Genomic DNA, 26,541 nt, shown 5'->3' with positions numbered 1-26,541 from the left:
TAGGATTGCTGTGAAGTAACTAGGAGCTGCTGGAAGAGACTTAGGGTGCTCATAGGAGGACCAAGAGCAGAGCTGCTTCTTTAGGGTATGACTGTAATATCTTAGTGCCCACTATCTCATGAAGGATCCTTAGTGATGTCAACCATCAGAGAAATCAATGGTTCCTACTTCTACATAGACTCTGCTTTCCAGGGTGCCTTCTACCCTCTCTTGGATGTGAAGGGGCCTTTGACTTCAGAAGATCACAGATTTAGAGCTGGAAGGGACCTTAGAAGCCATCTAGTCTAATCCTTCTTACTTTACAAATGCAGAAACTGAGGCCCAGAAAAGTTAAGTGACTTGCCCAAGGTTACATCAATAGGAAATGACAGAGGATGGATTTGAACCCAGTTCCTCTAATTCCAAATTCAGTGCTCTTTGCACTGGAAAAGTTAATTCAGTTGACCTTCATTTATTTTTTTAATGATAAACATTTTTATTTATAGTTTTAGGTTCCAATTTTTATCCCTCCTTCCCCTCCTCCCTCCCTGAGGTAGCAAACAATCAGACATGGGTTATACATGTACATTTATGTATAACATTACCATATTTGTCATTTTGTATAAGCAAACTTGATTAAAAGAAAAAAATGAAAGTAAAAACAACATGCTTTAGTCTGTTCCATCAATATCAGTTCTTTCTTTGGAGGTGGATAGTATGTTTCATCAGTAGTCCTTTGGGATTGTCTTGGATCATTGTATTGATGAGAATCGTCAAGTCATTCACAGTTCTTCATTAAACAATATTTCTGTCTCTGTGTACAATGTTCTCTTGGTTCTACTTACTTCACAATACATCATTTCATACATGTCTCTTTCCAGGCCTTTCTGAAGTCATCCTGCTTGTCATTTCTTTTAACACAATAATATTCCATGACCATCATATACCACAGTTTGTTTAGCCATTCCCCAATTGATGGGCATTCCTTTGATTTCCAATTCTTAGCCACCACAAAAAGAGCTGCTATAAATATTTTTGTACAAATAGATCTTTTTCTCTTTTTGGGGATGTTTTTGGGATATAAACCTAGCAGTGGTGTTGCTGGATCAAAGGGTATGCACAGTTCTATAGCCCTTTGGGCCTCAGATACTTGACACTTACTAGCTGTGTGACCCTGGGCAAGTCACATGGTTCCAAATTGTTCTCCAGAATGGTTGGATCTTTTCACAACTCCACCAACAGTGGATTAGTGTCCCAGCTTTCCCACAACCCTTCCAACATCCAATATTTTCCATTTTTTTTATATTTGCCACTCTGATAGGTGTGAGGTGATACCTCAGAGTTGTTTTAATTTGCATTTCTCTGATCAATAATGATCTAGAGCATTTTTTCATATGATTATAGATAACGTTGATTTCTTTGTCTGAAAACTGCCTGTTCATATCCTTTGACCATTTATCAATTGGGGAATGAAATTGTATTTTTATAAGTTTGACACAGTTCTCTATATATTTGAGAAATGCCATTGATTTTCATTTAGTACAACCTCCTAATGAGGAACAGAGACCTGAAGAAGCAAAGGAAGGATCCTTCAGTTTTTGAACCCAGGGTCCTCTTTCTCTGAGTTCAGTTCTCTTTCCACTGATTCAGGCTGGCCCAGGGACACAGCAGTGCTAGCTTTCTAGAGCTAAGGATGTCCACTGAGCAACGCTTCCTTCCTCCGCCATCCCCCAGAGAGGGGAAGTAACATCCCCAAGGTTACACAGTAAATTCATAATTCCTAGTTAAGCATATTTCCCCCTAGGATTGGGAGTCTTCTTGCTACACTGCCTCCACAGTGTTTCTCTTCCTTCCCTTCCCTTTCCTGTTCTGTTCATCTCCCTTTCTTCTTTACATCAGCCACACCCATAGGCATTACTCAGCCCTTCAAGGACTCTCTAGCCTCAAATTGCCCCAGGCCTTGAATCTAAGCCCCTCCCCCCCCCAAATGCTAGGATCTTAGAAATAGAACTGGGAGGGAGGTTAGAGGTCACCTAGTCCAACACCATTAGAAGCAATTGAAGTTGGCATTTCCAAAGAGAGCAGCTTTGGTGTGAGCTAGAGGAGGGTCAGAGCCTGACACACTGTTTGCTGGAGATGCTGCAGAGGGGGTTTTGGTTCTGAGAGAGCCTCTGAGGTCCTTCCAGCTCTGACATTTTATGTCACACACACCCCCACCCCACCCCCCACCATGAGCTGCAGGGACGTTCTTGATACTGGGGAGCATGAATCTCACAGACTGGTTGGCATGGCTTTGTGTGTCTGTCTTCAAATTAGTCTTGGAGTAGGAGAGCAGAAAGAAGGTAGCCCTTATGCGCTGAGGAAAGGAACAAAGTGCGCTCAAGCAGGTTGGGGGTATGGGAATCAAGGGGGCTGAAGAAATCATTGGTGCTGGTGGATGCCTTGTTAGGGCCAGGGGAACATTAGTTGAAATAGAAGAGCAGCTAAATGTCTGAGCAAAGGCAGAGGAGGATCGGTGTCTCTAGTGAAGGAATAGCAGACATGGGCTGTTAGGGGATTGCCTGCTAGAAGGAAGGGAATAAGTATATGGCACCTACTATATGAGAGGAACTATACTAAGCTCTTTTTTTTTTTGCTGGGCAATGGGAGTTAAGTGACTTGCCCAGGGTCACACAGCTAGTAATTGTCAAGTGTCTGAGGCCGGATTTGAACTCAGGTCCTCCTGAATCCAGGGCCAGTGCTTTATCCACTGCACCAACTAGCTGTCCCCATGTATTAAGCTCTTTTTACAAATATTATCTCATTTGATCCTCACAACAACCCTATGAGGTAGGTGCTGTTATTATTCCCTCACAATTGAGGAAACTGAGGCAAACAGAGGTTAAGTGACTAGACAGCTAGTAATTGCCTAAGGGCAGCTAGGTGGTGCAGTAGAGTGTCAGACCTGAAGTCAGGAAGACCTGAGTTCAAATTTGACCTTATTTACTAGCCATGTGACCTTGAATAAGTCACTTAACCCTGTTTGCCTCAGTTTCCTCCTCTATAAAATGAGCTGGAGAAGGAAATGGCAAATAACTCCAGTATCTTTGCCAAGAAAGCCCAAAAAGGAGTCATGAAGAGTTGAACATGACTGAAATGACTGAACCATCATCTGAGGCCAAATTTGAATTTAGGACTTCCTGACCCCAGGACCAGTGCTCTATCCACTGTACTACCTGGCAGCTTCTAGAACTAGACTTGTCCACTTAGTGAATATGTGTGAAAGTATAAGAATTTATGTACATGCATGTTAAGGGAATGTGGTTTTATGTATGTGAGGGTACATGTGTGTTCTGTACTTGTGATTGTGTATGTTTGCAGGTATGCATGGATGTATATGGAAATCAGTGTATGCATTATACCCGTTAATGTGTGTACATGAACAATTTGAGTGTGATTGTAGGTCTGTACAAGTATGCAAGGTAATATATGTGTACTATACGTGTGTGTATTGAGGGGAGATGTCAGTATGTATATTATATCTATGAGGGTATATAAGTACATTATGGCTGAGAATGTGCATTCGCATGGGAGAATGTGTGATGGACCAACCTGGTCAGTGATGGCCTGTCCTAGAATTTAGGATATGGTGGTTTGGGTCTTAGTGCTCAAGACCGCAATCAAAAGATTGAGACATCCATTGTGTGTCTTGTCTTCCATGGGAGAGGTCCCAGGATCTTGGAAAGTGTGTGTTTATCAGATAACCAGCCTTAGCAAGACACAGCTGAGGCTGGTCGGACAGGTCAGTGAAAGAAGCAAAGTGGAGCAGGTACAGGATAGAACACTGGACTTGGAGTCAAGAAGAGCTGAGTTCAAATCTTGTCTCAGACACTTACTAAACATGTAAACATGGATAAGATACTTAACTTCTGTATGCCTCAAGTTTCCTCATCTGTAAAATGGGTGTGTAGTAATGGGGATAATAAAGGTGCTAACCTTCCTCCCAGGGTTGTTGTAAGGACAAAATTTGATGATATTTGTAAAATGCTTTGCAAATCTTAAAGTGGTATATAAATTCTAGTCCTCTGGCTTTTTCATTTGTAAAATGAAAAGTTTGATCTTCTAGTTCAAGAATCATTCCAGCCCTGACGCTCTGTGAATTCCATGGAATCTCTTAAGTAGTTTTCTTAACTCAAACTTTAAAAAAATTATCAGTGTAAATTGTAGCTACTCTCCTCTCTCTTATTCTATGCTATCCTTCTCCATTTCTCCCCAAAAATTATGTATGGAAGATACATCTAATATACTGAATCCCTTCTTCTAATCACTTTAATATCTTGGAGGTCCTCAGTGTACCACTTGGGCCATCTTTCTGATATCCCTTGCTCTCAGTACATGCCTGGCCCACCTCCTTTTTCAGTGATACATATCACTTTGATGATGTCTTTTACCTCACTTTTCATGCACAAATTATTGCTGATCATAAGCCTACTTTTTCATCCACCATGTTTATTTCTATTGACCTTTGCATGATTTGTTGATTTGATTCTTATGAGATTATGGTATTCCATTATTTGCATTTTTATAGCAACAGTGAGATAATGCTGATGTTAAATAGATGGGCACTGGTGACATTGAGTAGTTATCCTTCTTAATTTTTATTTGATTTTTTGACATGATATTATTGCATTAATGCTGCCTGGAGCAGTACTGGTGCTTTAGACTGCCACTAAAACTCCCAGGTCTTTTTCTCTCCACCCCCATGCCCACCCCATTCTGCCTCTTTCTCCCTACTTCTTCCCCTCCATTGAAGAGAGTAAGAAAAACTTTTGTTTTATATATTTTTCATTCATTCATTAATCCCCACATTGGCCATGTCTGAAAGTATAAGTCATTGAATAGTTTTCAATGGAATTTCATCAAATGAATGTTTTATCCATTTGCAGATGCTGCAGGGAACACATAGTTTCATACACACACACACACACCCTTCAACCTTCTTTAGTCCCCCAGCAGGGTGATTGTTCTTTCTTGGTTTTGATGGGGGAGTGGGGGTATAGGAACTTAGGTAGATTTTGTTTAGGAGTCCAGTATGGTTAGAGGGAATTGAAGAGTGACCTTCACTTGTTGCCAGGACAGAAGAACTGTGAAGAGCTCTCTGTATCTCAGCACCTGCAGTGAACTAGGGCAGCAATTCTCAAAGTGTGGTCTGCAAACACTGAGGGTGTGGATACCCTTTCAGAGTATCTGCAAGGTCAAAACTATTTTTATAATAATACTAAAATATTTACTCATTAAAATGTTCTTCTCTTTCCCAACTACAATGCTGCATAAATCTAGATTTTCTTCATATCCTTCAGCCAAAGCAACATATCACAACAGATTGAATGCAGAAACAGATAGAATCCAGCTGTTTTCTATTAGTCATATATTAAGGAGTTTTGCAAAAATATATAAAGCAGTGCCACTCTGCTCACTAAATTATTTTTATTTTGAAAAATATAGTTATTTCCCATTTAAAAATATTACTTATGTTCACAGGCAATGGGTTTATTATTGATATTTTAAATAATTAATAAATATTTTAATAATTTATTAGTTTTAATCTCTAATGTGGTAAATATAGGTAGATATAACCCACATAAACAAAAGTTCTTTGGGCTTCTCAATAGTTTTTAGAAGCATTAAGGAGTCCTAAGACCAAAAAGTTTGAGAACCACTCACCTGGAGAAAACCTATTGCTGGATTGTATAGGAGAGACTTGGGTCTCTGAGCCATCCTACCACAGAGACGTGGGATCAGTTCTGTTAAACAGACATCTTCTTTGCAGTGGTATTTGTTGTGACGGGATTCTGGAGAATCCCATTTTTTCATAGAAGACAATCTAGTTTTTAGTAAGGCAGGTGGGCTGGTGCAGTTGTGAGGCTATGCCCAGAGAAGATTGTGTGCATGGGATCTTGGGATTCTGCATTGCTTCAGACAGTTCTTTATTCAGGGTCTCGACTATGACCCGGGTACTAGAAGTGGGAGTGACTCAGTCTCTTCTTTCAAGACGCCAGTTTGCCTAAGCTCAGTGGAAATGAGATGCAGCTTCATTCCTTACACTGTATAGTTATCCGTTCTTTATCGTGGGGTTAAGGGCATCCCCACCACCACCACCGCCCCCACCTGCAATCTGGAAAATCCACATAAAAATTTTTTGTCCCTCCCTTTGTACCAGAGAAGAAGTCTGAATTTTTTTCTTTTTCTTTTATGGGGTGTTTACAAGTACCTTATTGTAAAACTTGGGTTAAGTATTTGGTCATGGGCTCTGTGTCATCTGCTGACCTGTGTGGCGTGTGAGAAAATAAAAGGGTTTGGGGAATGCCCAAAACCCTATTATTTTCTCACACCTTCGTATGTCATCTGTGACTTCTCCAAAACTTCCCCCAAATTCCCATTTACTTTTTTATGCAGACCCTCAATTTATCAAAACCATGATGGGGAAAAAGACATAGATGGATAAAATAGGGGCCTAATTCAGGAACAAAGTTAGAACTGTAGAGTATTAGGTATGAAAGGGCCTTTGAAACAATTCGGTCCATCATTTGACTGCTAGGGAAACTGAGGCCTGGAGAAAGTCATTTGCCTAGAGTCACACAGCCCAGTACTTTTCCTCTGTTATTCTCTAGTGTTGATTCTCTCCAATTTATCCTATCTTGTCTCTACATCATTATTTGCATATTGTCTCTCCCCTTAGACCGTGAACTCTGAGAGGAGCACCTGTTTTTTGCCTTATTTTTTACCCTCAGTCCTCAGTGCAGTGCCAGATGCTTAATAAATGCTTGTTGACTGACTTTCCTCCCCTTTCCTCTCCTGTCCTGTTCTACTCTCCTTAATTCTAACCTTAATTCCCTTTCTTCCTTCTTTACCTATTCCTGGGATCTGCTAACCATACCCCTTAGCACCATTCAGCCCCTTCAGATTCACAATGCCTCTGGATCTGGGATCTAAAGGTCTTGGAAAACATGGTATCATAAATAGGAAACTGGAAGGGAAGTTAGGCGTGAGCTATTCCAGTTCTTTTATTTTGCATATAAGTAAGGCCTCAGGTAGTTAACTGATCATTTAAGTATCAATAGCAGGTCCCTTGACTCCAAATCCAGCCCTTATTATATTATATCATATCACACAGCTCTGTCCAGGCAGACCAGAGCTAGACGGGCCTAGCCTCTCATTCTCTATTGGCCAAACCTGGGATCTAGTCAGGACCCCCGCTCTAGAATCTAATGGAGAATCCAGAGGGAATTCTGAGCAGAGCAGTGAGTCAGGTGCTGGGCTGCAGTGAGCAAGGATTCTGTCCATGCAGGACCCGGCGAGGAGAAGAAGGATGGGTGGTCATGGGCCAGTTACCTGGAGGAACAGAAGGCCATCGCTGCACCACTGGATCTCTTCCATGATGTGAGTTCTATAATTTCCATATAGGAGATCCTACCTGCCTTCCTACCCCAGAGCTCAAAATCCTGGGGAGGCTCATGGCTGGTGGTCTCTGACATTATTGATGTACGTGATAGAAGAGATAGTGAAAGCCGGAGCTGGAGAAGAGAGGATGTAAGGGGGAAGAGGCCCAGGCATTGGCCAACTCTTTGGCCCACCTCCGGGCTTCCTGTCCCTTAAATGTCTGTGCTCTCATACTTTGCTCCTTAGTGTCTATTTCTCAATCCATGAATTTGTTTGGTGAGAGAAAAGGTAGGTACCAGATGTATCCCATGCTCTAGCTCATCACCCCTGTCAAAGTTCAGTGGCCTCAGTCTTGTTCCTAAGTAGCCGGCTCTCTCTGTCTGTCTGTCTGTCTGTCTCTCTCCTCCTCCCCGACCATTTTTCTCAAAAACATAATTCCTTGTAGACCTTTATTCTCTTTTCCTCAGCAATGCTTAGCTAAGCCATGAGGTTGGGTCTTCTTGACCCCCCCTTCTCCCCAAGACCCTTACACTGGATCAGGGCTGTGCCCGCCCCTCCCTTTTATCTTACAGTGCCAGGCTTTCCCTCAGAACAAGAACGGCTTCAAACTGGGCATGAAGCTAGAAGGAATTGACCCTCAGCACCCATCCATGTATTTCATCCTCACAGTGGTGGAGGTGAGTCCTGTCGTGCGCCACTAGTGGGGAGGGAGGCTTGGGAGGAGCCTTTGAATCCTCAGCAGAGCCTGGCACCAAACAGTGAAGTTTTGTAGGTCATATAGTATGTATTTGCAAAAGCATGATGTCCTTTGGGTCTCAGCTAACCTGGGAAGACTTCATGGAAGAATAGGGCTTGGAAAGGTACAAAGATAAAGGGAACATAGTCCTTAGGGGCAAAAGTATTGCAGCTGCAATGCAAGGGGTGTGTTTGGGGGGACAGTTGCACAAATTGCTCTGGTCAAAGTTCAGAGTTCATGTAGGGTAGTCACAAGCGGGAAGGACAGATGGGAGCTGGACCCTAGAGGGCTTTGAATACTATTTTTACCAGACTGGGCAGCAGGCAGGACTTGGACACAAGTCAAGAAGTGAGAGCCAGTCCCAGTGGGGGAATACCTTATGGAGGGAAGGGGCTTTTCAGCTTGGGAGGATTATCTGAACCCCAGAGGTTAGATCTGTCTTCTTCACGGGGGAAACAGATAATCTCAGAACTAAGGGCCCGGGAATCCTAAATGAAGAGGCCCTTAAATATCTGCTTTTGAGCTCTCCAAACCCCCAGCCTTTGTTTAAGTCTTACTGCAGCAGCCCTTCTTTTTTTTTTCATTCTTTCTTTTTTTTTTTTTGGTGGGGCAATGAGGGTTAAGTGATTTGCCCAGGGTGACTTGGTCAGCACCCCTTCTTAATAAGGGTATGTTCAGGGGGCAGCTAGGTGGCACAGTGGATAAAGCACCAGCCCTGCATTCAGTAGGACCTGAATTCAAATCCAGCATCAGACACTTGACACTTACTATCTGTGTGATGCTGGACAAATCACATAACTCTCATTGCCCCACCAAAAAAATAAAATAAAATAAAATAAGGGTATGTTCATCTTCTCTCCCTCCTATAGAATATAAATCAGCAGGCATTTATTGAATGCTTCCTGTGTGCCAAGTACTGTGCTCAATGCTGGGTGGGAAAAGCGAGGCTAAGGACTGTCCCTGCCCTCAAGGACCTCACAGTCTAATGGGGGAGACAGAATATAAACCAGCACATCCAAGAGCTATGCAGGGCAAATGGGAGATGCCCAACATGGGGAAGGCACTAGAAGTGGAGAGGACTGGGAAAGGCCTTTTGTAAAAGGTGGCATTTGTGCTGAGAATGTGAGCTCCCTGCAGGCAGTTTATCAAAAATAAATAAATTAAGGGAAGGCCGACAACAGAGCAGATGAGCAACCAGATGAGGAAACTGGGGCCCAGGGAGTTTCAGTAAGTTACTCAAGGTTACAGAGGCAGTAAGCAGCCAAGGTGAGATGAGGGCTTCATGGTTATTCAGGAGAACGGTGGGGCAAGGAGTCAGAAAGAAGACCAGGTTTTTAGCAGGAGGAATGGAGATGAATATGCTGTGTTCATTGTGGGACATGTTGAGCCTTAGATGCCAAATGGGCATCCAGGAGGAGGTATGCTTGGCCCATGGAAGCTGCAGGTGTTGACCTGGAACTTAGGGGATAGAGCTCAAGGATAGCGATTTAAAGCTGAGAATCGCCCCTCTAAAGGTGATATTTGAAGCTCTGGGAGTTGGCCAAGGGAGAGACTTCAGAATGGGACTGAAAACACAACCAGAACAAGTTCCCCAGGTTCCTCCTGTTCCACTTCCCCATATCCCAGGCGCAATCTAAATTCTATGTCCAGTACTCAGCACAGGGCCTGGCACGTAGTAGGTGCTTAATAAATGTTTGTCAAATGAATGAAGGAGGGGAAAGGAGAACATGAAGGTGAAAAGGTGTAGGAATTGGGAAGGAGGAGGACCAGGAGAGAGGGCCTAGCTCAGCCCCCAGCCTAATACTAGACTTTCTTTCCCTTGAGCTCTTGCATCTCCCCTCCTTGTAGGTTTGTGGGTACCGGATGCGTCTGCACTTTGATGGCTATTCTGAGTGCCATGACTTCTGGCTCAATGCCGATTCCCCCAACATCCACCCCGCTGGTTGGTTTGAGAAGACCGGACACAGGCTACAGCCCCCCAAAGGTAAGGCTTGGCCCAGGCTGGCCCCAGACCAGGACGGGCTAGTAGAGCCGTCTGCCTTTCCTTAGCCGGCTGCTTCTCTCCCTACCCACTTCCCGCATGGCCACCAAGTCCTGGAGGAAGGGGGAGGGCTTGGTGCTCCTTGGCAGGAAGGAGGCTGCTGAACTTCTCCTAGGGCTGGAGGTAGGTGCCCTACTTGACTGCTGGGGTCTGTCCCTTTCATGCTCCCCTGTCCCCCAAGGACCAAGCCATGCCCCAGCTTCCATACCCTGCTCTGTTTGTTCCCCCTGAGGGGACTAGGTTACAAGGAGGAGGAGTTCAGCTGGAGCAACTACCTGCGCAGCACCAAGGCCCAGGCTGCCCCCAAGCACCTGTTTTCCAGCCATAGCAATGTGAGTGACCAAATCCCCACCCCCCACCGCCATGCCGGGAGAGGGCCCCCCCTCTTCAGACCAGGGAGATGGTGACTTCATCCCAAAGCCTGTGACTTGAAACAGCCATTTACCCCACCCGGGCTTCTGTTTCCTCATCTATGAATTGGAAGGGCTGGACTAAATGCTCTTTGAGGTCTCTTTAGGCTCTAGACTCATGAGCCAAGAATCCTGCCCTTCCCTTAGATGAGGAAAGGGACTGATTTTTCCTCCCTGCACAAGCCAAAGGGAGACACCCTTGCCTGCTTCAACTCCTGGGAATGAGCTGGTTGGTCTCGGGGAGGTGGCGGGGGGCCACACCGTCTTATTTTGGGTAGGGGATGTAGTTCTAAATTCCTAGCTCCATTCCCCAGGACATTTTCCTTGTGTCCTTCCTCAGTTTTCCCTGATGTACTGGGTAGTCATCTGTCTTGGTCTCTCAGGCTAGCTCCCTCCAAAGGAGCTTTGCAAGATTGAAAGTGAGAAACCTAGTAAATATAAGCTCTTTGAGGGCAAGAACTGTTTTGGGTTTTGTATCCTCCATGCTTGGTATAGTTCCAGGCATATAGTAGACTCTTGATAAATTTTTTTGAACTGAATTAGATTAAGGGCTTGGCACCAAACTTGCCCTGATTTCCCCAACCTTCCCTTCCCCGCAAGGGTGACCTTGAGGCTACTGTCTCTTCTTTTGTCAATGGACTATAGAGTGGGACAGTGGCTTTGGTCTGTGACAGAGGGGCTCATGTTACCCTACAGAGCTCAGTGCCCACAGGTTTCCAGGTGGGCATGAAGCTGGAGGCTGTGGACCGCATGAATCCCTCCCTCATCTGTGTGGCCAGTGTCACTGACGTGGTGAATGGTCGTTTCTTGGTGCACTTTGACAACTGGGACGACACTTACGATTACTGGTAGTGGGAGCAATCCGGGAGTGGCAGGGGTTGGGGCGGTGACCTGGGGCTCAAGAATTGGGGGTCTGGGGAGACAGAACCAAAGAAATAGGTGCTGTCTTAGCCTAAGACTTCCATGCCGACACTCAATATCCACCTCAGTAGAGTGGAGAGAATGCTAACTCTGGAGTCACAGGGTTTGGATTCAAATCCTGTCCATATCTACCACACTCTATGTGTAGACTTTGGGCAAGTCCCTTTTGGGCTTCAGTTTCTTCACCTGTAAAATGAGAGAGTGGGACTTAGATGACCTCTAAGGCCTCATCCAATTATTATTTTTTTATTTTTTTATTTTTTTTTGGTGAGGCAATGGGGGTTAAGTGACTTGCCCAGGGTCACACAGCTAGTAAGTGTCAAGTGTCTGAGGCCGGATTTGAACTCAGGTACTCCTGAATCCAGGGCCAGTGCTTTACCACTGCGCCATCTAGCTGCCCCGCCTCATCTAATTATAAATTTATGATCCAAGGATATAAAGTCCCTTCCAACTTTAAATCTATGATCCTTTAATCAGACTATCAGCACCACCTTTATGACCTCCACCCTAACCATCAGCCCCTTCAGGGACCACTGTTGGCAAGGAGACCCTCTCAGGATCAAATAGAATTGAACCTCCCATTTCTGCCCTTCATTTCAGGGGCTTCAGGAGGTGGCTAGACACTCTAAGGCCAGGCCACTGTAGGTTCCTTGCCTCTTTCTTTCTCCCCCATCATCCCCACCTCCTCCTCCTCCTTCCTCTCTCTCTCTCTCTCTCTCTCTCCTCTTCTCCACCTCATTCTTTCCCTGTCCCTCTCTACTTTTTCTTCAAAGGTGAAACTACCTCTTTTCTAACAGACCTGGGCACTTACACTTAAGGCTCTAGGGGTCCTAACAGAAAGCTGGACTAATAGAGGGAGGGAGCAAATTCCACTGAAACCAGCAGGAAAAAAGATGGAAAGAAGAAAAGGGGGAGGCAGGAAGAGGAGTGTTCCGCCTTGTGACCTAGGATAAGGGGATAGAGGGGTTCACTGACGAGGTTCCCAGTCAGGCCACAAACAAAAGACCAAAGTTCTTCACCCTTCACTGGCCAGCATTTCAAATAGAGCATCATCCAGTTGTTGTTTTTAACTTGAGGGGGAAAATCAAATGCCACCTCATGTTATTTTAAGGTTTAGGGAATGCTTTCTAATTAGTCAGATAATTAATCTGAAAAGCACCATGAGGTTAGGACAAATTAATTATTTAAAACATAATTTCTACAGAGACAAAATTACACCATTCAGGCTTCCAAAGCCATCTGCTTTTACAAAAAGCAGCTCTTATTAGCATTTTCAGCATGAAAGAGACTTTTAAAAAGTAATAAGCTGGGGGCAGCTAGGTGGCACAGTGGATAGAGCACCGGCCCTGGATTCAGGAGGACCTGAGTTCAAATCCAGCCTCAGACACTTGACACCTACTAGCTGTGTGACCCTGGGCAAGTCACTTAACCCCCATTTCCCCACACAAAAAAAGTAATAAGCTAGAAGTGTTTTATCCCTGAAGCCCTGCCCATCATAAGGAGGCCTCGAGTCTGAGAGCTGCACTTTGAGCATTGAGGTGTACTTGTGTTTCAGGTGTGACCCCAGCAGTCCTTACATCCACCCTGTTGGCTGGTGCCAGAAGCAAGGAAAACCCCTGACCCCTCCACAAGGTGACCTGGCTGATCCCCTTTCCCATGTTCCATCCTTCCCTCCTGTTCCCCTCCTCCAACAAGTATATTTCAATTATGGAAGACTCCAGTGAGAGGGATGCCCTTTCTCGGTGTATGGGTACCACCCGCCTTGTTATCTTGTGTTTGGGGAGAACAATGTCTCTGCCCGCCCAGGAGCCTGGAACCCTTCAAAGCCTTCCAAGAGACTCTAGGGAAGGTCAGCACTCCTGGCTCCCCAGGAGTCCAGCCACAAGGACATGTGCCTAATGTTACCAGTGAGCAAGACAGGTTGAGATTAAGTAATTCAGGCTTTCCTGGAAATCATTCCTTTTCAGTATCTCTAGGGGAAAATCAGGAAAGAGAGACAAGTAGAATAGTAAAGCCAGAGCAGCAAAACTCTAAGGGGAAACAGCAAAGGATTTGGAAATGACGCTCCAGGCTTTGGGGGGTAGATAAAACAGCTTTCCCAGTCTCCTCCCATCCAGTACTGCTTGCCTTCCTTGGTGGCCAAGATTCTGAAGGGTCCAGAGCCTTGAAGCCAGGAGATGGAAGTTGGAAGCTTGTTCTCCCCTTTGACTAGGGGTTCTTCTTCCCTTTCCCATTTGGGTCCCCTAGAATATAATTATGCAAGAACTACTCCGTGTAGCCCCTGACCCATTCATTCATTCATTCATTCATTCATTCATTCATTCATTCATTCATTCATTCATTCATTCCTGGGGACTACTGGAGATTCCTGGAACAGAAGCTCCTGATCCCACCCCCACCCCACTCCATATCTTATTCTCCATCTTCTGCTCTAGATTATCCAGATCCTGATAGTTTCTGCTGGGAAAAATACCTAGAAGAGACTGGAGCCTCTGCTGTCCCTTCCTGGGCCTTCAAAGTGGTGAGTGCTGTGGGAGGAACAGTAAAGGGAATGAGGCTTGGCAAAGGGCTATGGTTGCTGTTTCCAGCAATCTGAAGAGCCAAGGGAAGGATCCAGAGAGGAATGCTGGGCCTCGCTGGCCCACACTCTATTTCCATGACACCAGTGTGGTGCAAAAGAAAGAGCACTGGATCTGGAGTTGGAAGACCTGGGTTAAAATCCTGTGTGACCTTGGACAAGTCAGTTAACCTCTCTGGGCCTCAGTTTCCTCATCTGTAAAATGAGAGGGTTGGAACAGATTGCCTTCAAGGATCTTTGCAGCTCTAAATCTTTGATTCTCTTTAATTAGTTCTAGGTGACCCTTACCTTTGACCCCAGGACTTTGACCTTTAACCATTCTTTCTGGATTTCTTCGATATATTTTATATTTACTTTTCTGAGTACCTGTTGTTTTCCCAATAGGAAATAAGGTCCTTGAAGGAGGGAAAAGTTTCATTTTTGTCAGTGAATGCCCAGAATCTAGCAGTCAGTCAACAAGCATTAAGCACTTATATACCTGGTGCCAGAGATACAAAGAAAGGCAAAAAAGTCCCTGCTCTTAAGAAGCTCATTGTCTAATGGACAGACACATAGTAGGGTCTTTTTTCTTTTTTTTTTTGTAGGGCAATTGGGGTTAAGTGACTTGCCCAGGGTCACACAGCTAGTAAGTGTCAAGTGTCTGAGGCTGGATTTGAACTCAGGTCCTCCTGAATCCAGGGCCAGTGCTCTATCCACTGCGCCACCTAGCTGCCCCTATAGTAGGGTCTTAATAAATGCTTGTTGAATGAATGGATGAGCTCATCAGCCCCAACCAAGGGTCACCTAGTGCCTGGATCCTTTCCAACCTGGCTCCCTGGAATCAGATCCAATTCAATTCAAAAAGGAGCTTACAGTCTGCTGAAAGATGCAGTATATAAATCTATAAATAAATAGAAGATACTTGATATATTTTGAATGTAGGATGGTAGGAGGGAAGCAACACTACCCACTAAGAGGGATACTTGTGCGAAAGGTGGCACCTGAGCTAAATTTTGAAGGAAGATCAGTTACATTTGCTCCCTGTGCTTCTTCTAATGTTTCTGGTACTGCCACAATATCTTAGTGGCCAGTTCTGGCACCTACATCTTTCCCTTCTGCCCCCATACTCCACTCACTCCAAGCCGCAAGAGTGCATAGTCTAGGTTTCATCTGAAAAGAGAAAATTCAAATTCAGAATGAATATATCAGAGTAAGGTAGCAAATAAAACTACCCAGTCCCAACTGTATAGTATTTAACTTCCAAATTCTTCTACTGAGGAACAGTTCCCTGGGCCTTGGTTGGCCCAAGATGATTTCCTCCCAGGTTGCAGTGAAATTCCATTAATGAACTCTCATTCATCCTAATGAGAAGCAAGGTAGAAAAGTGGGGGAAATCCTGGTTTGGGGGTCAGGAGGCCTAAGTTTGAATCCTAGTTTGGGGCAATGGAAGGAATGCAGGATTTGCAGTCAGGAGAGACCTGAATTTGAGTCCTATCTCTATAGTCTTCTTAGCTGAATAATCACTAACTAGTCATTTACCTCTCTGAAGTTTATAAAGTTTTATCATATGTAAAATGGAGTGATAATACCTGTAGTTTTCATCTCCTGGGGTTGTTGTGAAACTCAAATTAGTTGATGTATAGAAGGTATTTTTAAAGTTGATTTTTTTTTTTTGGTGGGGTAATGAGGGTTAAGTGACTTGCCCAGGGTCACACAGCTAGTAAGTGTCAAATGTCTGAGGCCGTATTTGAACTCAGGTACTCCTGAATTCAAGGCCGGTGCTTTATCCACTGTGCCACCTAGTTGCCCTAAAGTTGATTTATAAAGAATATGTTACGAATACGGATATTGCCTTGAGCAAGTGGCAACCTCTGCAGGTCATCTATAAAATCTAAGTTTTATGAATAAACGAGAATGGGGTTTCTTATTTCATAATCCCTGCCCCCTTTACTTGGCATGCCTACCTAGATACAGACTCCTATGTGGAAGAGGGATCATACTTGTCCTGCTTGGCTCCCAGCTGTGGAACAAGAATTGATGGGTAGAAATTAGAGGGAGACAGATTTTGCCTCATTTTAAAGAAAAACTTCCTCATAATTAGAATTGTCCCCAGAGAATGTGCTGCTCCCTGTCAGGGGATGTGTTGAGTCAGAGACTGGATGACTACCTGTTAAGAACTTTATAAAAGAGATTCTTTAATTGGGTAAGAGGTCAGACCAATTCTGAGTGCCTTTCCAGCTCTGAGATTCAGTGACCCCAGTGTTGGATTTACCCCCATAGCCACTCCCGTATTCTCTCTCCTCAGACTGCAGGCCATACAGTAGCACACAGCCTATGGAGGACCCTCCCATGGGGTCTGGCCTCTTCTCTGAGAGACATTTGTTTGGGACTCTCTCCCTGGAGCACCAGCAAGGATGGGGTGGGGTCAGGGTGAATGGCAGAGTGGACAACGTCAATCAGACAACCTGAGGTATCTATCAGATACCCGCACTCAGACTCTGCAGAGCTGGGCTCTCAGCCTGATGGCCTGTCTCCCCACAGCGACCACCCCACGGCTTCCTCATCAACATGAAGCTTGAAGCTGTGGACCGAAGAAGTCCAGCTCTGATTCGGGTGGCCAGTGTGGAAGACGTGGAAGACCACAGGATAAAGGTGGCACCAGGGTCTGGGAAAGGGGAATAAGCTGTTTGGGGGATATGGGGGGAGGGAGTCAACTAACAATGTTGACTTTTGTCAACGTTGTTTCCCTTTTGTTCCCCAGACTCTGTCCTGGCCTACCCTTCAAAGCAAGTAAAGAAACATTTATTAAGTGTACTATGTGCAAAGCACTGTTCCTGGTGCTAGAAATACAAAGATAGATAGATAGATAGATAGATAGATAGATAGATAGATAGATAGATAGATAGATAGATAGATAGATAGATGGATGGATGGATGGATGGATGGATGGATGGATGGATGGATGGATAGATAGATAGATAGATAGATAGATAGATAGATAGATAGATAGATAGATAGATAGATAGATAGATAGATAGATGGATGGATGGATGGATGGATGGATGGATGGATGGATGGATGGATGGATGGATGGATGGATGGGTAGATGGATGGATAGATGGATAGATGGATGGACGAACAGACAGATGACAGAGGACCTGCTTTCAAGGAGTTTATAATCTGATTGGGGAAGAAAGGGTCAGGAAGAGGAAATATACATAAATAATTGAAACTGGGGAGAGTAAGAGGGGAAAAAAGGAACATTACAAGCAAAGTGCTCTGGAAAATTTGAGGAGGGAGAGAATTTTCATCTGGTGGTCAAGGAAGTTTTTATGAAGGAGGTGACATCTGAGTTGGGCCTTGAGGTAAAGAAGGAAATTCAGTAGATAAAGATGGAAGTAGATGGATAATATGAGCATTCATCCCAGGTATAAGGGGAATGTATGGTATGAGAAAAGCACAAAAATGAGAGAGGGCAGAATGAGAAGAATGAACAGAGGAAGAGAGTTTATGCAGCATGATTGGAATATAGATTACATGAAAGGAAATAGTAGGGTATGGATGAGTAAATTGGATCTAGATTGCGGAGGGCCTTGAATGACAACAGGCCTTTATTCTTTATTCAATAGGCAATAGGGAGCCACTGAAGATTTTTGAGGAGGGTCATGCATTTATTGCTAGAAAGCACACTTGGCCACTTTCCTAGAACATCCACTACCATCCTCTCATTTCCTAACTCAGCAGCATCAGATGCTGCAGAGAGTTCAGGAAGGGTGATGATTGAGAAGTCATTAGATCTTACCACCAATCACTGGTAACTCGAGAGAGCAGTTTCAGTTGACTGATGATGTCAGAAGCCTCATTATAGAAGGTTTAGGAGAGAGTGAAAGGAGGAGTGGGAGCAATGAGTGTAGGTAGCTTTTTCAAGGAATTTGCTTAAGAAAAGAAGGACTTGGGTCAAAATTTAGCAGGGATGATGTGATCTAGTGGAGGGGATTTAAGGATGGGGGAGAATAAGGCATACTTAGAGGCAAAATATAAGGAATCAGTAGATGGGGGAGAATTAAAAATTAAAGAGAGAAAGAATGGTAGTTGGGGCAGTATTCTGGAGAAGATGGGTGGGCTTGGGATCAGAAGGTTTGGCCTCAGAGGACCATGGGCTCATTGGACTCTAGGGTAAAGGAGGAAATAATGGGGGATGATGTTCAAGGAGTGGTGAAATGAAGAGGAAGGGGAAAGAGGGAGATCCAAGGGAATGGCCTAATTTTTTTTGTAAGGTGAGGACTTCAGGTGAGAAGGTAGGAAATGTTGTCAAAAGCTTGGTAGCACAGTGGATAAAGCACCGGCCCTGGATTCAGGAGGACCTGATTTCAAATCCTGCCTCAGACACTTGAAACTTACTAGCTGTGTGACCCTGGGCAAGTCACTTAACCCCAATTGCCTCACCAAAAAAAAGTCATTAAAAAATGTTTTTAAAAGCTTGAGGAGAGAAGAGAATAATCACTGGAGAGTGGGATAGAGAATCAGTTAGGGAGGAATAAAAGAACTGCCTTGCTGCAGGGAGAGCCAGCTTGAGATAAGATAACATAATTGTGTAGTGGACCCAGTCAGCCTGGTTAGGAGACTTTCTCTCACTCTGCCTAGCAGCTAGGTGGTGCAATGGATAGAGGACTGAGCCTGGAGACAGGTGGACCTGAGTTCAAGTCCATCTCAGACACTTACTAGCTATGTGACCCTGGGCAAGTCACTTAACCCTGATTGCCTCAAAACAAACAAACAAATAACAGCACCCACTTTCCAAGGTTGTCACAAAGATTAAATAATATAATATTTTTTAAGTGCTTGGCACATAGTAGACTCTTGATAAATGCTTGTTCCCTTCCTTTTCCTTTACAAATAGGAACAAAATACACAGATGGTGGGAGAGATCTAGGGTTGATGTTAAGATAAGAGAACAAGGGATTTGAGAGTAAAGGATAGTACAGAGGTAAGCTGGTTCATCAATGGGTCAAAGTTGAGAAGGAAAGAGAGTATAGCTAGAGCAGGGGAGACAACCTGAGAGAAATTACAGGTTAAGGTGAGGACAAAGACAGATTTAGAAGTAAGGCATAGGGAGAGATGGAATGATAAGATATATGGATCAGATGAAAGGATTGCAACAGTCACTCATTGAGTGGAACACTTTTGGGTGATGACAAGGTCAAGAGTATGACCTGTGTGTAGTTGAGGTGGAATAGAAAAGTAGGGAATGGGAATAGGATATATTGAGGAACTGAGAAGTTTGGCTATTTGGGAGAACTCAACATATAAGCTGGAGGTTATTTGAACAGGAGTTGGGATGGAGAGGGAGGCTGTGAGCCAGGGACTGAGCTTATTGACAAAGGAGAGAGCATTGCTTGAAGCGGGGAGATGAATAATAGCCACCAGGATCTCAGCTGGATGATTGATTTAAATACAGTGAGGAAAGCTTGTTGAGGGATTGTGGAATTCAAGGGAGAGTCAGGTAGGGGCAATGGGGATCCAGGAATATTCCTACTCTACCTCCAGCTTCAGTGAGCTGGGAATATGAGGGAAGGTCCAATTGATATGGGAAAGAGAGTCCAGGAATGTGAGAGGCAGAAGATGGAAGGAATATAAGGGGAAAGAGTCTCAATTATAGAGCAGGCATTCCAGAGGGCACTGCATAATTGAGTAGCTATGAAGTGCGATATTAGGAGGTGGGTTTAGGTAGACGGGGATGAGAGAGCCCATACTCCTAAGACAGGGGCAGTGGTGACACTATGGGTGAGATAGGTCTGGTTCTTGGGAGAGGTAGTTTCAAACATGAGAAACTCGGTGAATAGTAAAGTCACAGATAGAACTAGGGAGGCCAGAGGGAGAAAGTTTGGAAGGAAAGGTAACACTAGCTTGGGATTTGTTGAGTTTTATGTGCTGGTGGGGCATCTAGATGGAGATGCCCTCTATGCAGTTGGAGATATGGGGATCAGCAATTCAGAAGAGAGGTCAGGATTGGAGATAAAGTCATCTTCATAAAGGTGACAGTTCAGGAAATGAATGAGATCAACAGAGGAATGAGTATAAGGAGGGAAGATGAGAGAACCAAGGATACAGCCTGGGATCCCTTTGTCCTCTGAGCTACTCTGGTCAGAGTCTTTCTCCCAGGGGTGCCCCTCTGTCCTAAGACTCTGTGAGCATCTCCCCATTAAATTGGCTGACTTGAGTCAGAGGCTCAGCAAGGGAATCTGCATCCTGCTTAATGTGAGTGCCTGTGGGATGGTTAGAAAGCTCCAGATGAAGAATTGGGTGGAGGAATGGGTTACAGTTCCCCTCTCTTGCCTGGGGGGGTGGGCTTCTTCACTGGATCTCTGGGGCCCTGCTGCAGAGCACCCTAGCTCTGTCTTCCTCCACTCATCCTACAGCCTGGGTGGGTCGGGGGGAGGGAGGAGTTCCTGGAAGTGGCCTGGGGGAGTTGGAGCTTGGTTGCCTTGCTTCCTCAGCTCCACTTCGATGGCTGGAGTCACGCCTACGACTTTTGGATTGATTCTGACCATCCTGACATACACCCTGTGGGCTGGTGCTCCAAGACTGGCCATCCCTTACAGCCCCCACTCAGTATGTACCTATCCTTCCCCAAAGACCCCTGCATACAGATCCCGCCTCTCTGCATATCCCTCCCCAGCAGAGACCTTTGGAGACACCCCCTATATCTCTTTCCCTTAGTATATATCCCTCCCCTCCATTTCATGGAGTCCTGACACCTTCTCCTCTGCAGCCCAATCCTCCCAGGGTTTGGGGGCAGGTGGAGGGATGGTGAGGGTCAATCAGCAGGAGCGTTTGGGAGTCAAGCAATCATGGGTCCTCTGCACAAAGGCCTTAAGCTGGGAGAGGCAGCCCCAGGAAGCTGGCTGACCCTCTCTTGCTGTTCTCTCTTCTCTAGGACCCAGAGAGCCCAGCTCTTCCTCTCCTGGGGGCTGCCCCCCACTCAGCTGTAAGAGCCCACCTCACGTTAAGACCTCCAAGTACAGTTTTCACCAAAGGTGGGTGGGTGAGTGAGTGAGTGAGTGAGCAAGCAAGCCTTTCCCCTTCCTCCTGCCCTGGATGACCATCTCTGCTGGAGAGATGCCACAGGGAACATTGTCTGAATTGTGGGGGGCACCTAGACATATACCCTGAGAAGTCCAAACTTGCCCACAGGGTGCTAAGTGGGCAGCTGAGAATGACCTAAGCTGGGTAAGGTTATCCTGTCTTCCTTTTCCCCCAACCCTGCTGCTAGTCTCTCCCTGGGGCCCCCACCAGAGACAGAGGGCATCTCCTGGGCTTTGGAACGAACTTTTGGACATCAAAAGACTTAGTTAGCTTCTGAAGAGGATTTAAAACTGAAAGGACAAGGAAAAGGAGAAACTGCTCAGAGAGTACTATTGAAAATAAACATTAACTAGCAGAAACCTGGGAAAGAATTTTTGAAACAAATATCTCTGATAAAGGCCTCATTTCTCAATTAGATAGAGAACTGAGTCAAATTTATAAAAATACAAGTCATTCCCCAATTGACGAATAGTCAAAAGATACAAACAGGCAGTTTTCAGACAAATCAAAGCTATCTATAATCATATGAAAAATGCTCCAGATCACTATTGATCAGAGAAATGCAAATTAAAACAACTCTGAGGTATCACCTCACACCTATCAGAGTGGCAAATATTTAAAAAATGGAAAATATTGGATGTTGGAGAGGATGTGGGGAATCTGGGACACTAATCCACTGTTGGTGGAGTTGTGAAAAGATCCAACCATTCCGGAGAGCAATTTGGAACTATATCCAAAGGGCTATAGAACTGTGCATACCCTTTGATGCAGCAACACCACTGCTAGGTTTATATCCCAAAGACATCCCCCAAAAGAGAAAAAGACTTATTTGTACAAAAATATTACAGCAGCTCTTTTTGTGGTGGTTAAGAATTGGAAATCAAAGGAATGCCCATCAATTGGGGAATGGCTAAACAAGCTGTGGTATATGATGGTGATGGAATATTATTGTGCTATAAGAAATGACAAGCAGAATGACTTCAGAAAGACCTGGAAAGATTTATATGAACTGTTGCATAGTGAAGTGAGCAGAACCAAGAGAACATTGTGCACAGAGACAGCAATATTGTTTGATGAAGAACTGTGAATTACTCGACTATTCTCAATAGTACAATGATTCAAGACAGTCCCAAAGGACCAATGATGAAACATACTATCCACTCCAAAGGAAGAACTGATATTGATGGAACACAGACTGAAGTATGCTGTTTTTCACTTTCTTTCATTTTTTTCCTTTATTCAAGTTTTCTTATACAAAATGACTAATATAGTATGTTTTACATAACTGTACATGTATAACTCATGTCTGATTGTTTGCCGCCTCAGGAAGGGGGTAGGTGAGGAAGGGAAGAAAGGATAAAAATCGGAATCCAAAACTATAAATAAAAATGTTTTTTACTTTAAAAAAAGAAAAAGAAGGGGCACCTGGGTGGCGCAGTGGATAGAGCACTGGCCCTGGTGTCAGGAGGACCTGAGTTCAAATCCAGCCTCAGACACTTAACAATTACTAGCTGTGTGACCCTGGGCAAGTCACTTAACCCCAATTGCCTCATAAAAAAAAGAAAGAAAGAAAGAAAGAAAGAAAGAAAAAGAAAATAAACACTAAAGCAAAACCACATATAACGGAGACTCCTTGGATCAAGTCTGCAGTACTGTGTTTAGTTCCAGGCACCATTTTTTATGAAGGATATTAATGAACTGAAGCTCCCAGAGATGGTGCCCAAGATGGAGAAATCATGTCATTTGAAGATGAATTGAAGGAACTAAGGATGTTTCACTTAAAAAAGAGAAGACTTAGGGAAGACATGATGACATGTCAGCTTCAAATATCTGAAGGAATGTCACATGGAAGACAGACTGAATGAATTTTGTTCGACCTCAGAGTAGAACTGGGACTAATGGATAGAAATCACCAGGAAGTGGATTTTGGTTCAATATAAAGGAAAACTTGATAACAGTCAGAGCTGGCCAACAATGAAATGGACAGACTCATGAGATAGGGAGCTCCTCATCTCTGGAAGAGTTGAAGCAGAGATCAAGTGACTGCCTGTTAAGGGTGTTATAGTTGAGATTCTTGTAGGGAGTGGGAGGTTGGCCTAGGTACTCTCTAAAGTCCCTTCTAACTAAGACTTTGTATTTATGAACTCTGCAAACATCCATAACTATATTTGCATGAGGCCTCTGTGACTTTTCTATTTTCAACTCACCCTCTTTAACCCATTCTTTCCCCCCACTTTCCTCCTCTCCTCTGCCCCCAGATCTATCCCCAGGTCTATCCAGGGTGTCCTGGCCAATTTGGGTCACATGACTGGGGGGAGGTTTGAGGTCATGGAAGCACAAGGCCTAATGGGACAGAGCACAGTGATAAGCAGGGATGAACTTCTTCCAGAGGACTGAAAGATGCAACAGATCAGAAGTGCTTACTGTATACCAGACACTGTACTGAATACCGGGGATGCAAATAGAAGCAAAAAGAAAGACTGCCTCTGCCCTCAAGGAGTTTATATTCTAACAGGGAAGACAACACATAAAAAGAAGCTGAAAGGGGGCATGGTGGAGAAAGAAGGCTGGAGAGTCAGGCGCGGGGCCCAGAGAGGAAAGAGGAATGACCATGACTGGCTTCCCTAAAATGGAGGTTCCAGGAGGAAAAGACCAATCAGAGGAAGGGGACGCAGAGACATCCAGGAGCTGTGTCTATGCAAAGGACTCAGGGATACTTGGGCCTGGGCATCCAGGAAGCAGGATCCAGTCTCAAAACTTCCGGTCACTTTGGTTGTGTCTCCTTTCCCTTCCCAGGAAGTGCCCCACACCCGGCTGTGACGGCTCTGGCCATGTCACTGGAAAGTTCACAGCCCATCATTGCCTCTCAGGCTGCCCACTGGCCGAGAGGAACCAGGGCCGAGTGAAAGCTGAGCTGTCAGACACCGAGGCCTCTGCACGCAAGAGGAACCTCATTGGCTTTGCCCCCAGGAAGAAATCCCGACACCACGGCCGGTAGGAATAGGCCTCCCAGCTCCCAGGGCTGGGGGCTGGAGGCTGGGGAAGGGGTGTCTCCTCTGGGGGAAGGCCACAGGTCCTGTGAGGAAGGTGAAGGGGGACATGGGGATCTAGATCACCACAACAGCAATGCCTGCTGGGCCTGTAATTTCCATGGCCTTTCTCTGTTCCTCTTTAGGATTGGACGCCCTCCAAAGTACCGGAAAATCCAGCAGGACGACTTCCCGGGTAAGTGCCCAGGAGCTCTCCTGGCACAGAGTGACCACATTTTCCATCCATTCTAGCAGCTTTTGGCCTGTCCTTTGTCTTGGTGTCTCCATCCCTGCCTGACCCAGCCTAGGACTGCACTCAGTAGGCTCCAAGTGAATGTTTGCTGGATGAATGATGTGAATGAAGCCAGAGAAAACAGGAGGTGACCGGGGGATTCCTGCCCAGGCAGCTGCTAGCCCATCTACAATCCCTTCCAAATGGTCACTCCTTCTCCATTCCTCTGCTCACTGTGTAGAGACTTCCTCCTCAAAGAGGGAGAGATGCTGCCTGATGCTCTATTTAATAAACTGAAGAGAGGCTGCTGAGGGCTGTCACCCTCCTGGATCTTCAGTGGTTAATCTATTATTGCAGATGTCCATTCACGGACACGAGTTTTACCCTGCTTCATCAGCATGGGGTGATTGTGGGCAATGCTAAGAGGCAGAGAGGACTCCTCAGATCCATAGCCAGGGCTTAGTTATAATGGAGCCAGGGGTACAAAGGGAGATTTTAAAACTTTTGACCCTAGGACCCTGTGAAAGAAGCCATACATTCAGTAGGAGTTTAGATAAGGAATGATCACTGGGAGATTATGTGTCTGAGGTGCTTTCACAGAATAAATGGGATATGAGCTGGACCTCCAGGGAGGATTTGGAATAAGGCAAAAGAGGGAAAGGGGCATGAGAGAAGGTATGCAAGGAAACAATTGCATGAGCAAAACTAAAAACAAGCTTGTGTGTTCACTGGACAGTGTCATGGCTATGTCTTAGACTTCCTCTTGATGGAGTAGTGAGAAGTATATGTGGATAGGTAGAAGGGAGCCTGGCTTGTGGCAGGTAGGCCCACAATGGTGAGAGAGGTGCTTTCCCGTGAAGGAAGTGGAGGCCAGTAAAGACTTCAGTGCTTGGTTCCAGATCCTTGGGTGTTCAAGTTAGAGGTTCCCATGGGAATGAAGATGGAAGAAGACTGACACAGCAGCCCTTAAAGACAAATATAGAGTGGAGAAGCAGAAAGATAGGATGACTCCAAGGAAAATGTCAGCAGCTAATATCTGGCTTCAGATTTTGTTATTTTGAAGTCTTTCCCTTGCATCCCAGACTACAGAAAGCAGAGGCTGAGTTTCAGTGAGAGTGAGGGCACAGTTTCCTCCTATGCCCTTCCTCTCTCTATTGGTTTAAGCAATGGGCTCGCCAGGGCTTCTCCCCACCTGACTTCTGCCCTTTCTTCTCCACCACAGACCATATGGGGCTGTGATGTGTTGAGGCTAGCCCCTTTATATCCTCGCCATTTGTCCAGTAGTTTTTCTTGATGCCTAGCCTAACTCCTTCTTGCTGCATCTTTGGCCTATCCCTCTCAGTGGGCACCTACAGCCAGGGTACAGCTGTTCACGTGGAGTCAGCTCTAGGCAGACACTCTCCAGCCGCCAGAGGGAAGGAGACGGGCCAACATAAATAATATATCTGGGAACATTGTCTATTCTAGCCCCTTCATTCAAAAAAGTTTGGTTTGATTTACTGTTTTTATGACTTAATTTATTTTGTGTTTACATCATCTACATTTCCAAATATACCCTTCCCCTGTCACCCATCCAATGAACCATACTTCATGATAATTTTTTCAGGGAGGGGGGCAGGGCAGTGAGGGTTCAGTGACTTGCCTGGGATCACACAGCTTGTTAAGTGTCAAGTGTCTGAGGCCGGATTTGAACTCAGGTCCTCCTGAATCCAGGGCCAGTGCTTTATCCACTGTGCCACCTAGATAAATTTTAAAATTTTTTCTTTAAAAACTGTTCCACAAAACTAACACATTACCTTTGTCTGATGGTTTATGCATTGTTACTTATCTGTAGTCCTCTTCCCCCCACCAAAAAAAGGGAAGGAAATACATTTTCTCCATGTTCTCCAGAGTCAAGCTTAGTCATTATAATTACAAAACATTCAATTTCATTTTTTTGGTTATTATTGTTTCCATTTACCTTGTTGAGGTCATCATGTATATTTTCTTAGTTCTGCTTACTTTGCTTTGAATCTGTTCAAATAAACCTCCCTATGCTTCTAAGAATTCTCCATATTCCTTGTTTCTTATAGCACAATATCTTTCATGACTTCCACATACCACAATTTCTTTAGCCATCCTCTAGTTGAAC

General features: G+C 44.8%; 1 protein-coding gene across 2 annotated transcripts in view; it reads left to right on the top strand.

The window, feature by feature from the left end:
• The window catches only part of L3MBTL1 (L3MBTL histone methyl-lysine binding protein 1), a 70,349-nt gene that overhangs the window by 31,175 nt on the left and 12,633 nt on the right, over positions 1–26,541 (top strand). For both annotated transcript variants that reach the window (XM_043982501.1, XM_043982500.1), the window contains exons 8-19: positions 7,307–7,398; positions 7,971–8,075; positions 9,983–10,118; positions 10,416–10,507; positions 11,282–11,433; positions 13,062–13,138; positions 13,942–14,027; positions 16,605–16,715; positions 20,561–20,675; positions 21,001–21,100; positions 23,946–24,143; positions 24,325–24,374. In XM_043982501.1, the coding sequence (XP_043838436.1) occupies positions 7,307–7,398; positions 7,971–8,075; positions 9,983–10,118; positions 10,416–10,507; positions 11,282–11,433; positions 13,062–13,138; positions 13,942–14,027; positions 16,605–16,715; positions 20,561–20,675; positions 21,001–21,100; positions 23,946–24,143; positions 24,325–24,374 (1,314 nt within the window). The remainder of the gene's footprint in view (positions 1–7,306; positions 7,399–7,970; positions 8,076–9,982; positions 10,119–10,415; positions 10,508–11,281; positions 11,434–13,061; positions 13,139–13,941; positions 14,028–16,604; positions 16,716–20,560; positions 20,676–21,000; positions 21,101–23,945; positions 24,144–24,324; positions 24,375–26,541) is intronic.

Source organism: Dromiciops gliroides, chromosome 2, assembly GCF_019393635.1.
Source record: "Dromiciops gliroides isolate mDroGli1 chromosome 2, mDroGli1.pri, whole genome shotgun sequence".
NCBI lineage: Eukaryota > Metazoa > Chordata > Mammalia > Microbiotheria > Microbiotheriidae > Dromiciops > Dromiciops gliroides.
This window is presented reverse-complemented; position numbering and strand designations above follow the sequence as displayed.